We start from the raw sequence: 16488 nt of genomic DNA on the forward strand, positions 1-16488 counted from the left end.
TGTACCAGTAAAAATAAATTTAGGAGTGAAGTATCATAATGTTTATGTTATTTTCCAGTGGTTTAACAAAAAATGTATCTATTTACATATATAATGTTTTATATACACACACAAAAATAGAGAGAAAAACAGTATGGCAAAATATTAACAATGATTAATCTAGATGACAGGTATACAGGGATTCATATTACCATTCTTTCAAGTTCTCTGTAGGTTTGGACAACTTTATAGTATAAAGTTGAAGAAATTGTATCTGTATGCTGTGCTCTTAAAATATTAAATGAAGTTTTGCATTATCTTTTCATGTCATTTCTCAGTTGAGTGTATTATTGGCTACGTTTGCATACTGTATCATTGGGGTTTTTTTGCCCTCTTGGCTCCCAAGAAGGAACATTCCCATGATCAATGCATACCCAGCCCCGGCCACCTTCCCGGCAGGAATCTGTTCACAGGTCCGCTGGCTCGCTCTCCAACACGGAGCTTGGGGGCCGCGTGCCCGGTCTCGCCGGATGTGCCCCTTGGCTGTGCCTCTTGCCATGGTGCTGCTTCGTGTGGCAAGCGTGGCCGTTGGCATGTTTCTTGGCTGCTTGCTTTTTCATCCACTGCTTAACAGTGTGGCTGTGCGGGCTGACACAGATCCTCCGGTGCCTGACATGGAGGCTGCCAAAGAGGCAAGAGAAAGGTCACGGGTGGAAAGAACAAGGAGACGCTGACTGCCAGGCCGCGCCCACGCAGACCCCGCGGGTGCCGGCCTCCCCGCCGCCGGCACTCACATGACCGCCGCCAAGTCGCAGTCCCCATCAGCTCTCTGGATGCGACACGTGTGCACTCTGTCCAGCAGCCGCCGGGGGACGTGATGGGAAACCGCAGTGCAGCAGCTGGAGGCGATGGGAAGGATGGCTGAACGGGGACAAGGAAGAGCATGTCACACCTTACAGTTTGTAGAACCACCGCCTGGTTCGCATCTTAAAGACTCCGGAGAGGCTGGCTGGTGTGGTTCAGTGGTTGAGCGTCGACCTCTGGACCAGGAGGTCACAGTTCAATTCCCAGTCAGGGCACAGGCCCGGGTTGTGAGTTTGATCCCCAGTGCGGGGCGTGCAGGAGGCAGCTGATCAATGATTCTCTCACATCATTGATATTTCTTTTTTTTCTCTTTTTTTAAAAAATATATTTTTATTGATTTCAGAGAGGAAGGGAAGGGAGAGAGAGATAGAAACATCAATGATGAGAGAGAATCATTGATTGGCTGCTTCCTGCACAACCCCTACTGGGGATTGAGCCTGCAACCCAGGCATGTGCCCTTGGCTGGAATCGAACCTGGGACCCTTCAGTCTGCAGGCTGATGCTCCATCTACTGAGCCAAACCAGCTAGGGCTCATCATTGATATTTCTATCTCTCTCTCCTTCTTCCTTCCTCTCTGAAGTCAATAAAAGTATGTTTAAAAAAAAAAAAGACTCCAGAGAAACAGGATGTTAATCCACTTGAGCGAGGGCAGACAGGGACCGACGGGGACCGACAGGGACCGATGGGTGGCTTTGGCGGCAGACCCGGAGCAGGCCCTGGCTCTGCCTTCCAGAACCTACACTGAATGGGGGGAGATAAAACTAAGTACAGATGAAGCACAGACCGAGTGAAGAGCGGAAAGCCGCTCCGGACAGCCATGTGCTGGGGCTGCAGGCGGACTTGGTAAAAGGTGGAAGAAGCAGGTTGACACAGTTCTGCAGAGAGCCCCACGCGGGCCCCGGGGCAGGTTTCAAAGTCCCCAGCTGGGAAGGACTTGGCCGAATCCTGAAGGATTCAATGGCTGGAGAAAAATGGAGACTTATCCAGACTAAAGCAAGTGCATGGTCAGGAGTCCATGAAGGCCTGGGGTGGGAGGGGGCCGCTGGAAGAGGTCAATGGGGGGCGGGGACATATATAATACTTTAAACCTGTGGTCGGCAAACTTGGGCTCGCGAGCCACATGCGGGTCTTTGGCCCCTTGTGTGTGGCTCTTCCTAAGCCTTAGGAGTACCCTAATTAAGTTAATAACAATGTACCTACCTATATAGTTTAAGTTTAAAAAATTTGGCTCTCAAAAGAAATTTCAGTCGTTGTACTGTTGATATTTGGCTCTGTTGATGAATGAGTTTGCCGACCACTGCTTTAAACCAACAAACAAAGAGCCCTGAGACTGGGAAGCACAAGGCGTAGAGAAGAGACCGCTGCCTGGATCGAGCAGCTAGGAAGGCAAGTGACGGGAGCATGAGGCACACCACGGAGGCCTAATGTCAGCCTCGGGGGGTTTCGCTTTTATGAAATGGGACCATTCAAGAATTGAGAAAGGGGAAGGGTTTTAGGAAAACCCATGTTGCAGTGATAAGCAAGATGGACTAAAGTGGGGAGAGACTGCGGCAGGAAGTCAAGCTGGGGGGGCCGACCTTACCCAGAGGTAAGGGGATGGGGGCCACACAAATGTGAAGGGAATCGCGCCCCTGCTAAGTGTGTGTCTGCAGATTCCTGCCTGCCACAGGCGCATAGCACTCTCCTGGGCTTCCCATTTCACCAAGTGGCTAGTTACACAGCGGCTCTCCACCTTGGCTGCACATGAGAATCACCTGGGAATCTTTTTAAAATCCTGATTTCTGGGCCTCATCCGCCGGAAATTCTGTTTCTTTGTTACTAATGTTGTGGCCCCACCCCATCACAAAGAAACAGAATTTCCGGAGGATGAGGCCCAGAAATCAGGATTTTAAAAAGATTCCCAGGCGATTCTCATGTGCAGCCAAGGTTGAGAACCAGTGGGCTAGTAATTTCTTTTAAAAAAATTAGAAATTAAAACCAAGAGGCTGTAGGTGCAGCCTGTTAATAACAGAGGTTAGAATGAGAGGCTGAAAGAAACGATTTAAGCCGCTCTATGGTGTCAGCTGTAAGCAATAGAAGTGTCTGCCCTCTGGAGGGGAGAAGACCTCTGAGTCCATGCTCCACCCACATGGAGACAGGCTCCTCACAGCGATGGAGTAGAGAGGTCATGAAATAAGGATATCGAGGTGACTCACTCTCTGGGCACCAAAATTTTCCACTGCCATTCATTCATCTATTCATTTAATTTTTTAAAATATATTTTTATTGATTTCAGAGAGGAAGGGGGAGAGAGAGAGAGAGAGAGAGAGAGAGAGATCAATGATGAGAGAGAATCATTAATCAGCTGCCTCGAGCCTGCAACCCCAGCATATGCCCTTGACCAGAATCGAACCCGGGACCCTTCAGTTCGCAGGCCGACACTCTATCCACTGAGCCAAACCAGCTAGGACTACCCATTTAATTATTCAATAAACATTCACCGAACAGTTCCAGGCACAATGATACTCACTGGGGGATACAAAAAATACATAAAACAATATGTCCCTGTCCTCAAGAGGCTGTGGTAGAGGAGACAAACTTGGAACTAAATGCTCAGGGAATAGCTGCAATGGCGCACTGTAGCTGCACTTCTCAAATCTGTGCTTCTGGGGCTCCCACAAGCATAAAGACAGGGGCACAGGCATTCCCTAGAGCAAAACATCAGAGACCATCTGTGTGTCTAGCAGTAGTTAAATACATAATGGTACATTATAAGGATGAGATAGGTCTATATATGTTAACACACGAATTCCATAATTTATTAAGTGCAAAAAGCAAATTTCAATATAAGAACTACAAATGATTCCATCTTCATTAAAAATATACACACACACACAGAGGAAAAGATGTGGAAATATTTAGCCCCAATTTATAAGAAAAGACTACTTCTAGAAAGGGGACACATTTTCAACTAGCCTGAAATACCTGTGATTTTTTAAAACTTCCAGTGCTAGGCAGATTGGAACGAATCCTATAGAAACACAGGAGACTACAGAACACCACCCAGGGAGGATGGGAGGTGCTGGGGTTCTTGTCCCAGCAACAAGAAGGGTTTAGGAATCTGGAAAGTGGGCTGTGCATAGATGACATAGGAATCCAGAGACTAATAAAGAATCCGGAGACGAGATATAATTTTGAAAGGCATTGGGGGTCAGAGGACCTTCAGCTAAAGGAACTGAAGACTCCCTCCTTGTCTAGGAGCCTTGCTTTTATTAACACAATTTGTCCTAAGGCAAGGTGGAGATAACACACTTCAAAGGATAAGGTTTCAAAGGGTACAGAGGCATTGTCAGTCTGGGGAATAGCCTACGGCTGTTCAGGTGTTGGGCCAGTAGGAGGCAATAACATGTAGATTAAGATGCCCTTTAACTGTCTGGCAGCCACAATCAGGTTTGGGGAAATGCCTTTAGCCATTCCCAACAGGTGACTACATGTGTGACTCAACCCTGTTGAGTCCCCAACTTTCATCAACCTTTTGATGAAACTCTTGAAATTATGACATGCTGGACTTGGTCTCCAGCAGGGAGGCATCAAAGGACGTGAAGTTTGGACTCAGCTTTGGAGGAGGGGTCAGCATTCACTGGTTGAAATGGGTGGGTGGGGGCGGGGGAGGGGGAGGAACATTCCAAGTAGCAGGAACTTCATACCCAGAACCCTGGTGTGGAAGAGAACAGAAGACTGTTCATCTCACAGAATCTGAGTCACATTTGAGGAATCTGGTGTCTTAAACAGGGACAAGTCTCCTCTGGCAAGATTCTTATCAATAGTCCAAGGAGCAGGCTCGCAGTGCCTCCGGGCCTTGTCCAGGGCCTGGGGAAAGTGCCTTGACCTTGGTCCCGGACCCTCAAGGACGATCTGTGTCATGTTCACTGGCGCTCTCTCCCCCCAGAAAGGAAGACTTGCACCTGCTCCCCCGCCCGCCTGTCCTCACAGCTCAGTGCTGCTCCTTTCGGGACAGAATCTCGGCTTGGTGTAAATCAGTGGCAACCTAGCTGCAGCCCAGGGCATCTATATCTCAGTTCTCAGGGAATGAACACATACATACACCCTCCAAGTAGACATTAATGATATAGCTACACGAATTCACTTACAAAAATGTATGTCTTCAATGACTACTAAACCATGCATTTAAAGGAATAGATGTAGCTGGAATACACCCACATAAGACAAATAAATTGTTATGTTCTGCTCAGCCTCACTTCTGTTCTCAGCTGGTGACACCCAGGCCCGCGGCAGCCCAAGAAAGGAAACCGGTGACGTTGCCCAGGCAAGCTATTTCATGCCGCAGGGATCTCTCCGCTTCCCTCTCAATCTAGAGCCAGTGAGAACTTTCCGAGCTGTTATGGGTGTAAGGAGTGTGTGTAAGGCGCACCCAACGCCACCCAACCAGATCCCCTGGAACAGGCAAAGCATCGTTCGTTCAGCAAACAGGCGTCGAGGGCCCCTCTGTGCCAGCCCGGAACTCTGCCTCAGAAGTAAACCGGGCACAGTCTCTGCCCTCGAGGGAGGAAGGCAGTTAAACGAGTCATCACAACACGGTTGACATGCTGACAGGCGTTCACCAGGCGTTCACCGGGTGGTGGGGTTATAAGGGGCAGAAGCCAGATTCCAAAAGCCCATACTGTCTGACTCCATTTATATGAAGTGTCCAGAACAGGCAGGTCCATAGCAACGGAAGGTAGACTAGTGGTGTCCAGGGGCTGGGATGGGGGTGGGGAGTGACTGCTTACAGGAACGGGGTCTCTTTTGGGGCTGATGAAATGCGCTGGAATTAGAGGTGACGATTGCATAATTCAGCGAAGGCACTGAAAACCATTCCATGGTGAATTTTATGGTAGGTGAATTATATTTCAACTTTATAAAAAATGCTATAGGAGAACAGCACATTGGTTGTCCTTACACTTATTAATACATTTATTTCTTCCAACTAATTGGTTTTTCCCCCCTCTAGCTACGCTGTGCTGCTTATTCTCCAAGTCAAACTGTTTTAATATCCCCCCAAATTTGGGAGCTTATCCATGTGTCCATCTTACTATATAAGAATCACTATGTGAATTCTTACAGAGCGCATCACTAGCTATGTCTATATCTATGACTTCTTCTGCGTGAGTCACTATGCTAGTAGGGATGGAGGTAGGAAGACAAAGAGTTACTAGCTTCAAAGAGCTCATACACAGACCACTGCCGGCTTGTGACCCCGGAAACCATAAAAGAGGAAACGGCTTTCTGAGTCATAAGCACGCCTGTGTGTTTAAGAGTTTGAGTTGTCTGAGTGCTGACATCAATTCGAGAAGTAGTCATGCTGGCAGATGTGACTGGTGCCCTAATGAGGAATTCCGAAATACGTGTAAGGCTAGAATCCTTTGAAAGTTGTTGAGGAGTTAGGCAATGAAGAATGGTATCAGGGTGGCTTGGACTAGGGCAATGGGAAGGTTCATTTGGACAATGTCGCCCCCTAGAGGTTTTCTCATGCAGTCTTCAGTCAGAATAGTTCCATTTTTAAAGGTCAGCAACTTCCTCTGATTTCCACACCGGAGCAATTTCGCAGAGGCAGTAAAGTTGAGAACGGAATTAGTTGACATTGCTTCTGCATTGACATCGTTTTTATTCATATGATGCGTTTACTTGTTTGTGGCAGCAAGCTGATAAGGAATTCAGAAAACTAAGCCTTTCTACAAAAACTTCCACCTCGAATGCCACCATTGCAGGAGGCCAGGAGCCCCAAGGAAAGAACCTGCTTTTGTCCTCAAACAGGAATTCACACAGGAATCCACCCTTACTGATGCAGTAGGGGTTCCCGAGAGGGGAATGTGAGAAAATCATTGCAAATAAGAGAGAGGTCTTGCAGAGCGGGCTTGACAAAGCAGGGGGGCCCAGAGGTATGAACACACAAAGATCTGAGGTTTGTTGTGAGGCTTGATCCCCGTCACCCCTCCCCCCCCACCCCGACCCCCTCCCCTAACTCTCCAGAGATGCCCCTTTGCTTTGGGAAGGACACCCCAGAGTGTCAGCCCAACAGCTCCCTGACAGGTGATTTATGAGAGCAGCCCCTGCTGGCTAAGGCCAGTCCTCTGGGGGACGAAGGTGAGCACCAGAGGGCAGGGAGTTGGTTCGCAGCACCTGCCCAGCAGGTAGGGCCTCTGACCCTGTGGGGGACCAGCCTCTCTACCCTATCAATCCACCTTGCCCCTATTCTTAGAGGGGAAGGACTCTTCTTTAGGACCCACAATTTCAGAATTACCAAGAATGTTTGGGTTGGGGAATCATGGGAGAAACCTGTCATGACTGTCAGGCAAGACCAAAACTGGCTGGGGGAGGGGGGATCAGACCATCATAATGTCCAGGACAGTGAAGCCCAGACCAGACAGGCTCCATGCATAACATCTGCCGGTGTATCCCCTCTCCTTGGTCCGCTCCTCAATAATTAGCATTTCTCAAAGCTCCATCCATGACTTTCTACTTTTTTCTTTTTAATTATATTTTATTGATTTTTCACAGAGAGGAAGGGAGAGGGACAGAGTTAGAAACATGGATGAGAGAGAAACATTGATCTGCTGCCTCCTGCACACCCCCTTCTGGAGATGTGCCACAACCAAGGTACATGCCCTTGACCGGAATCAACCTGGGACCTTTCAGTCCACAGACCGATGCTCTATCCACTGAGCCAAACCGGCTACGGCTCTACTTTTTTCCCATCTATATCTTCTCATACTTTGTCAGTAACTTCAAAATATCTTTGTCTACTTTAACCTCTACCCCAAGACCCTGACATATATCCAACTTCTGTGCAACATGCACTTGGCTGTCTCACAGGCTCCCCTAACCTAATAAATGCTCAACTGAAGACATTCTCTCCTGCCGCTTTAACTTCACTCCTTTCCTCATCTCATTTAACCAGCATGTACAGTCACCCAAGCCAAAAACCCGCATGTCATTCCAACCTCCTGCACCCCACAGCCTGCCACAAACTCCTGTAAGTTTTACTTCCTGAACATTGCTCAGCTTTGCCTCTCCCTTTTCATCCCTCCTCCACTGCCCAAGTTCAAGACCTCATTCATTGGCCGTGGGCCTACTGAGCTCCCCAGTTGCCTCCTTTCTCCCCGTTTTGCCCATTCTCCACATGAACCTGTGGTCCCCTGGCTTCCCTGGCTTTCCTATATAAAATTAAGGGTCAATATGACTTTCTTTTAAGACTCCCTCAGGACATCTTTCTACCCACACCACTGCACAGCGGCTACAGTTGATGCTACATAAATGTCTCTTGAGCTGAACCACATTATGTTGTAGTCCTGTATGTCTCATTTTACCTTGTTTAAGGCTTTTAATGCCATTTGAATATTTTTTCATTCTTTTAAGAAAAAAAAGCTGATCAAGGTCTTATGTACCAAATAGTGCCTTTTAGAAACATACCATCCCTCTACTCTCAAGCAATTAGGGGTCAACTCCATATAAAATAAATTATCTGTCCATTATACTTAATGTTTTAAAGATATTAGTATCTCATGAAGTGCATTACTATTTGTCTTATTAACTGTGGTGTTATTGCTATTGATTCTGTTGGTTCTGAGTTGCTATCACTGTGGTTTCCAGTATTAAGTGGGATGAGTGACTTGCTATGGCCGTCCCTGATTTGGTTCTGTCAATTGATCCCCTTCACCCCCAGCCCCTCCCCTAACCCTTGGTCACTAAAGGCCTTAGAGAGTTCTGTGTTCAAGACATACTAAGAGGAACTCTAAGGCACTACACATCAAACCTGGGGTATAAAAATTAGTTTCTGGGTTTTAGGGAAAGGATCCTGTTCCCGCAGAGACGTAAACCAGCTTCCTCTCGTCCTTGGATATATTGCACAATCTCTTGCTACTCACGTGTGGTCCCCAGAGCTGCAGCAATGGCATCGGTCGGGGGCTTATCAGAAATGCACTGGTATAAAGGGCACAGCAACATGAAAACAGGGCAAAGACACCTGCTATTGCTGGAGAGAGGACTCCCGGGTAAAGAAGATATGATGAGAAAGATTCACTTGGCTGCTGGCAGTCCCTCAAGTCTATGACTGCCATTTAAGAAGGGCAGTGCGTACATAAACACAGTGAGCCGAATGTGGCTGGCTACAGACACACTTCATGCCTTATGGAGACATGTCACACATCACACATGGATGCCTACAGACAAAGGTGTCCTTTGCAGCCACCAAGCAGGCAGGAAGGACTCGCCAAGCCATGATGCACGAAATGCTAAGCCCAAGAAAGTCCTCCCTGGTGCCTTCTGGAACCTGGGAGAATGTCGGGTAATGGGGAATGATGAGGGTTTTTCTTTACCTTAATATGAAGCCTCTCGGCCCCCAGCACTTCCCACAGCATGGACACGGGAGTGGCCAGGGGGCAGCCCAGAAGGGGGCGGGTGATTCGGGGCCGCAGAGATACACTGAGAGGTGTGACCGCACAGTTGAGCAAATGGAGACAGCCAACCAGGTTCGATTCCTGGCTCTGCCACATCCTAGCTGATGCTGGGTGAGTTACTTAATTCTCTGTGTCTCCGTTTCTTTGTCTGTAACATTGGGGATGGGTAATAGCGCTACTTTACAGGGTTGCTGTGAAGATTGCATGAGCTTGTACACTTAAGTGCTTAGACCAGGAGTGACAAATAGTACATACCCAATAGTGGACACAAACAGAAAAAAAACACATCCGGAGGCCAACGTGCAGAACAGTCCCTTCCCTACAGTAGGCATCCGGGTGTCTATTCGGTGCCTGTGGGAGGTGTCGATCGATGTATTGCCCCTCCACTTCAAAGTCATCCTACTGGCCAATTCTGTGAAATTAAAATGAAGATGGGCCCCTGAACGACGTTTCCTTCGCCTGCTATCATGCCGTTACACTTTGTCGGCAGAGGGCGCTAGAGAGACATTGCAGGGAGAGGAGTTTTCCTGGCTCTAGCAAGGGCACTTCTCTAGCACCAGGCTCTGGAGAGCACAGCAGCCAGCAGCGCCCCCTCCCGGTGGCTTCGGAGCCGAGCGCCTCCCCTGAGACAACTCCGCGGGAAGAACTTCCCCCTGCCAACTGGGGGGCTGACCAAGTGATTTTTTTCGCCCTTAGGTGAGCCATGGCTGTGCCGTCTCCAAGGTCTGGAGCTCAGTCGGTAAGCTAAAGGGTGCAGGATCCCTCCCTTGAAAACTGTGCAGAACAACTTCTGAGCACAAAGGTGTATTCTTGAGAACCCTCCCTAGCGAGTCTCCTGTGGTTAAAACAAACAAAAGCTACTTTTCTTTAAGGAAGCAAACAGCGCGTCTCCGGCAAGTATCTGTGCAGTGAGGAGCCATCCTAACTGAGGCCTGGGTTGCCAGTCAGGAGGAATCCCCGCCTCACCTGGTGGACACAGCCAGGCCCTCAAAGCCTGAGACCGTGGCTCTAGTAATCTGGCTCAGGGCCCAGAGAGTGCACGAGAGACATTTTTATGGGCTCAGCATTGAGTTCTGGGAAATATGTTTTCCCACACAGTGGGCTTTCTCGTTGTTTTGTTGATGGTTTCTTTTGCTGTGCAGAAGCTTTGGATTTTGATGTAGTCCCATTTGTTCATTTTCTCTTTAGTTTCCAATGCCCTAGGAGCTGTATCGGTGAAGAAATTGCTTCGGCATATGTCTGAGATTTTGTTGCCTTTGGATTCTTCTAGTATTTGTATGGTTTCCTGTCGTACATTTAAGTCCTTTATCCATTTTGAGTTTATTTTTGTGTATGGTGTAAGTTGGTGGTCCAGTTTCATTTTCTTGCATGTATCTGTCCAATTTTCCCAACACCATTTATTGAAGAGACTGTCTTGACTCCATTGTATGCTCTTGCCTCCTTTGTCAAATATTAATTGAGCGTATTGGTTGGGGCTGATTTCTGGGCTCTCTATTCTATTCCATTGGTCTATATGTCTGTTCTTGTGCCAGTACCAGGCAGCTTTGAGAACAGTGGCTGGGAGCCGGTAGCTGTGTCAGCAGGTGTGGAGTATGCCCTCTTGTCTTTGGGTGGAATCCAAGGCTTTTAACTGTGGGCAAGTCGGCTGTTTCCTGATTGATCCCGAACACTTTGGGAATGCCAATCACTGGGCCATCACACCAGAGTGGCCATTAAAGGGACCATTAAGATAAGGGAACAGCTAATGCCTAGAGGAACAACACGTGTTTCCCCAGGTCCCAAACTGGCGCAGGCCACTTCCCTCTTCCCTCCCCCAGCCTGGACAATGGCCAAAGCCACTCAGTGTCCCTCCCTCCTCCCCCGCTCCCTCCCGGGCCTGCCCCCGCCTGCCCGGCTGAACCCCCGCCGGCCTCCACAGGGCACCTGCGACACAGACCCTGACGGTGGCCACGGGAAGCGGTGGGGCTGCCCCTGTCAGTTCCACAGCTGGTCTCGGGCCTCCCCTCCATATTTTAACCCATCACTTAGTTTGAAAGGGCAGAGGTGAGGGCTTCTCAGACAATGTGATTTTCCTCGGCCCAAACGGCCTTAGGGAAAGCCCTGAGATTAGCCGAAACTTCTCCTCGGCTCCCTTTCTTTCTTTCACCACCACTGTTCCTTTGCTTTAAAAATTAAATAAATTTAATAAAAATAATTAAAAAATTTTTTTTTATTGATTTAAGAGAGGTAGAGAGAAATAGAAACATCAATGACGACAGAGAATCATTGGCCTGCTACCTCCTGCACACCCCACACTGGGGATCGAGCCCACAACCCGACCGGGAATAGAGCCGTGACCTCTTAGTTCATAGGTCGACACTCAACCACTGAGCCATGCTGGCCGGGCCCCACTGTTCCTTTTCAAACACCTCTGTGTGCTCCTGTCCCCCGTCTCTGCCAGAACTCAGTCCCCGGGACCCTGGCCTTGGGCCTGGCAGGGCTTCTCATTGCCCTGTGCTCTCCGCCCGCCCTCCCTCCCTGTCCTGCAGGCCGTGCGGCCCCTGCTGCTGTGGGGAGAGCTGGAACCGGGTCAGGAGGCTGAAGAGAGATACTTATGTGAAGAAACATTTGCCAAAACAAACTAGTTTAGATAAAGCCTCAGCAGGCAGACCTTTGAGAAACAGTGAAAGGGAACCCTAAAATTTCAATGGTGAATTTTTCTGAAAACTTTTACAGAAACATATGAAAACCTTTTGTCTTTGTCTTGATAAAATAGACTGATAGGAATGAAGAAGAGATTGATCGGATTTTTCCTGTGCTCGGTAACCTACATCCAGAGCACAGAGCACCTCATTGGAGTCCCCAGACGCAGGCCACCAGGAAGCAGCAGTGCACTGTGGCCAGATCTGATTGTTCAACAGGAGATTTAAAATCCAATTTGCATACACGTATGTGTGAGGAAATTGGTCCGTTGGCTTTTACATTTTCAAGAGCAGATCAAATAAAACTCATACTTCACGTCTGGTCTGGATTTAGAGAATCTTTGCAGGGTAAAGTTTCAGAGAAGGAGATGGGGACAAAAGCGAGAGCTCAGTCAAGCTTTAAGCACCTATGTTCGGGTTTCCTAAACACAGTAGAAAAGATGCCTCCAGTCCAAACGCAGTTATCATCTCCATCTATGTGTTAGCAGCTCACTGTTTAAGTTCTCTTGGTTATAATTTGTATAGGTCAGTCTCCCACATACCCCCCCTTTTAAAAAAATATTTTTTATTGATTTCAGAGAATAGGGGAGAGGGAGAGAGAGATTGAAACATCAATTATGAGAATCATTGATTGGCTGCCTCTTGCATGCCCCCTACTGGGGGTTAAGCCCGCAACCCGAGCATGTGCCCTTGACTGGAAGTGAACCTCAGACTCTTCAGTCCACAGGCTGATGCTCTATCCACTGAGCCAAACCAGCTAGGGCCTGCATCCCTTTTTAAGGTCCGAGTGAAGTGTTTGATTTTCAGCATCTACAGAGCTGACTGTGTCCACAAAACTTGCAACTTCCCAAACCCTAAAGAGTCTGTCTTCCTCCAGGAACATGCACCTTGCACGCAGACAGTGTAGCAGGTTAGGGTGGGGGGGGGGCGATGGATGAATAAGAGGGGCTCTGCCCCCAACCTCTCCCTGGAGATTTTCTAAGACTCTCTCCTCAGAAAAGAAAACGCAGCTCAAAGTTGACCTCATCTACCAGGTAAGCAAATCACTAACACACCTGTTCACATGAGGTTCCTTCCTGAACATTCTTGGAGATCAGGAATTGATCAGGAATATGCCAATCTCTTGGAGATCACTGGCAATTCCTAGCTGGAGTCAGAAATGCCTGCTCCAAATTGCTGGCAGCCCCTCTATTCTGGGAAGCACCCCCCTTCCACTGGAGGCTTGGAAGCAGGCACCCCGCTTACCTGCGGAGGGGCGAAGAGCAGCCCAGGCAGCCAAGGCGAGGAGCGCGAGTCCCGTCTGCTGCATTCCTGCCTGTCCCCCGCTCAGGCAGCACTGCAGGCGAGGCTGTAAAGTCAGGAAATGAGGCTAAAGGTGTCCTTGGGTGCAGAGAACCAGCAGAAGGAAAAGGAAGCCAGGAGGCCCCGCCCGGGCAGGTGCTGGGGAACCTATTTCTCAGGTTTCTTTCCTGGCCACCAGGCTCCTTTTTGAGACCAGGCCTGCTTTCCACCGCTGGGCTCAGGCGGGGTCAGTGGCCATCTGACAGCTGGTGAGGTTATTGCGAGTTGCGGGTGTGGGCCAGTCACCTGGAAACAATTAAAAAATAAAATACAATAGCTCTCTGCAAAAACTCCTCCATGGACCTATACATCAGAATCTGGGAGCAGGAGGCCAGGAATTTGAATTTTAGAAAGCTCCCGAGGTGATTCTGAGGGACTCCTCCAAGGAGAGCCATTGCATAAAGAAATCTGTTTTTAAATTGCTTGTTGAAACTAAAAGTTTCTGGGGACAAGGGTGACAAGTCATAAAAAAAACAACATTATCTGGTGGAAAGATACGAAACAATTCAACCCCACTCTGGTCTTGGTTTGCAGCCAAATTGCTTTTCCAGTGAAGCTGTTAGTTTTACAGTGGTTCTCAACCTTCCTAATGCCGCGACCCTTTAATACAGTTCCTCATGTTGTGGTGACCCCCAATTTCATTGTTACAAATTGAACATAATTAAAGCATAGTGATTGATCACAAAAACAAGATGTAATTATATATGTGTTTTCCGATGGTCTTAGGCGACCCCTGTGAAAGGGTCGTTCGACCCCCAAAGGGGTCGCGACCCACAAGTTGTGAACCTCTGGTTTAGGAGAAAATTAGCACAGGTCCAGGGGCCTCTTGCCTGTGGGTGGGGCATAGTAGGAAGGAGCCTAGAGCAGGTGTGGGAGGTAGAGCTATTGATCAGCTCTTATCTTCTAAGATAGTGGTTCTCAACCTTGGCTGCACATTAGAATCACCTGGGAATCTTTTTAAAATCCTGATTTCTGGGCCTCATCCTCCGGAAATTCTGTTTCTTTGTTACTCATGTTGTGGCCCCACCCATAACAAAGAAACAGAATTTCCGGAGGATGAGGCCCAGAAATCAGGATTTTAAAAAGATTCCCAGGTGATTCTAATGTGCAGCCAAGGTTGAGAGCCACTGTTAAGAAAACAGATGTAACCATGCAGCCATTCATTCATTCAGCAAAAATGTATTGAGTCCCCACCTGGCACTGAAGTCAAAGCAAGAGACAGAAAGGATGGCTCTGCCCTTCAGGAACCCAGGCTGGTTCAGGGAAGAGAAAGAGAACCAGCATTTCAATGTTAACCCTGTGGTAGGTTCCACCCTCTGTTCCTCCGGTGAGTCTCACTACTCTCTGGAAGTGGGGAAACCCAAGACAGCCATTCTTTCAGGTCTCCAGCCGGGTCTTTGTCTTGCCTGGGACTGAGGCTTCCTACCACCCAAATCCTCAAATTGAAGGCTTCCATTGCATTAAAATTAGGAATGCAGTTCCCAAGCTGTGTGCCGAGGAACCCCAGGTCACCAAAACGAACTGCTAGGGGGCTGTGGCCTAGTCTAAATGAGTGAGGGAAACACAGGGACAGCTGTTGTTCACCACACAGCTACTCCCGGTGGGTCATCTGGATCTAACTAGATAACAGGAATTAGCTGCTATTTCTTTTGGCGGCGTGGTGCCGTGAAAAATCACTGAGACATTAAGAACACCAACTGTCAGCCAAACGTGTGGGAACCTCTGCAGTACCTCGTCTATCAGTTTTCCTGACACTTCCTTATGGCTTTCTCCCCAAAGGCAACACACACAGTTTGAGCCCTTCTTCCTCTGGGCAAGGCCTTATCACCTGGGCCTCCTGCAGGAATTTCTCAGGGGGCTTGCAGAGGGCACCCTAGGGTGGGCACCGGATCCCCTCTCTCCCCACAGCAGCCCCAGAATATTAGTTACCAAGAAGCCAATGCAAAGAGATGTTAGTGAGCAGACAGGGCTTTCTCCTCTCACCAGGGATGCAAATGGAAATTAATTTTGGGGTGTTGAGCTGACCACAGCCTTCCCAACATCTCCACCTGGTGCTGAGCAGCCATAACTGGGCAGAGGGGCAAAGGACAGGGATGCAAAATCCTCCCAGAGGCCCGGGGAAGACGGAGAATGATTTCCCCAGGGAGGTGCCAGACCCCGGGGGAGGGAGCACTGGGCCCGGAGTGGTGTTCTAACTGTGAGGCTTCTCCCCCGGCCTCTGTGACGGGGTGGGGCTGAAGGAGCTGAATGAGGATGGGAAGGGGAAAGCGTTTAGCCCTGCCCCACATCACACTGTGGGGACCACAGACCGGAGGCTGCGGAAGGCTGCACGGAGGGAGCCCTCACTCTTCCCTGGAGACTGGGCTGGGACAGCACATATCGGAGTTGGGTCTTGAATGGAGAGTTAGAGCGACCCAGAGTCTTGTCCACCCTTAGAACATTCGTCTTTAATAGGAGGCCTGCTACATAGGAACACATTAAACATTTGTTCAGTGGCTGGCTGAGTCAGTGTTAGGTGAGGGCAAGTATTATATTCATTTTCATCCAAAGGAACTATGAATGTTTAATTGACAATGTTTTATGAATTTAAATTTTTATTTTTTTATGGAGAATAGAAAAAGGGTTTGTATAAAGATTCAATAGTTCTACATGGAGAAGATAGAAGAGAAATACAACTATATGTGTTAATAGCACAGGGTTGGGGCAGGGGGAAGAAGGACATTAAGATCCCAAGATTAAACTTAACCTCTGACAAGGTGAGTTGGAGGTCATTGCCAGGAGTTCGAGGAGCCCGCCATTACTGGGGCAAGAAGCAGGGATTCTAGGAAGTGAGAGTGGGAAGGGAATCTTGGGCAACATCTGCCCTATAGAATTCTCATCAGCTCAGAAAGGGTGAGTGACTTGTCCAAAGACACCTGGGCTAGATTCCGGTCCAGTGCACAGGAGTCAAGAGAGCAGTCTTGGGTATGTGGGGTGACGGGTGGCTTGCCAGCCCATATCAAACAAACAAAACCACCACCAACAACATAAAAAGTAAAAACAAGGGTAAACAGAATAATGGCCCCCAAAGATCTCCACACCCCGGTCCCTGGAACCTGTGGGTGTGTGGCCTCACCGGGCAACAGCGGCTTTGTCAATGTGGCTAGGAACCTGGAGATGCGGTGTTTATCCTGGTTGTCCAGGTGAG

General features: G+C 48.6%; 1 protein-coding gene across 1 annotated transcript; it reads right to left on the reverse strand.

Annotated features, from left to right (window-relative positions):
* Positions 1-446: 446 nt before the first annotated feature.
* On the reverse strand, positions 447-13269 carry CCL28 (C-C motif chemokine ligand 28; the record flags this gene model as incomplete). The annotated part of the gene is made up of 3 exons (XM_081089587.1): positions 447-660; positions 774-900; positions 13206-13269. 3 exons carry the CDS (start codon positions 13267-13269, stop codon positions 447-449), a joined length of 405 nt encoding a protein of 134 aa, XP_080945713.1.
* Between the last annotated feature and the right edge of the window lie 3219 nt (positions 13270-16488).

Source organism: Myotis nattereri, assembly GCF_964212035.1.
Source record: "Myotis nattereri genome assembly, chromosome: 4".
NCBI lineage: Eukaryota > Metazoa > Chordata > Mammalia > Chiroptera > Vespertilionidae > Myotis > Myotis nattereri.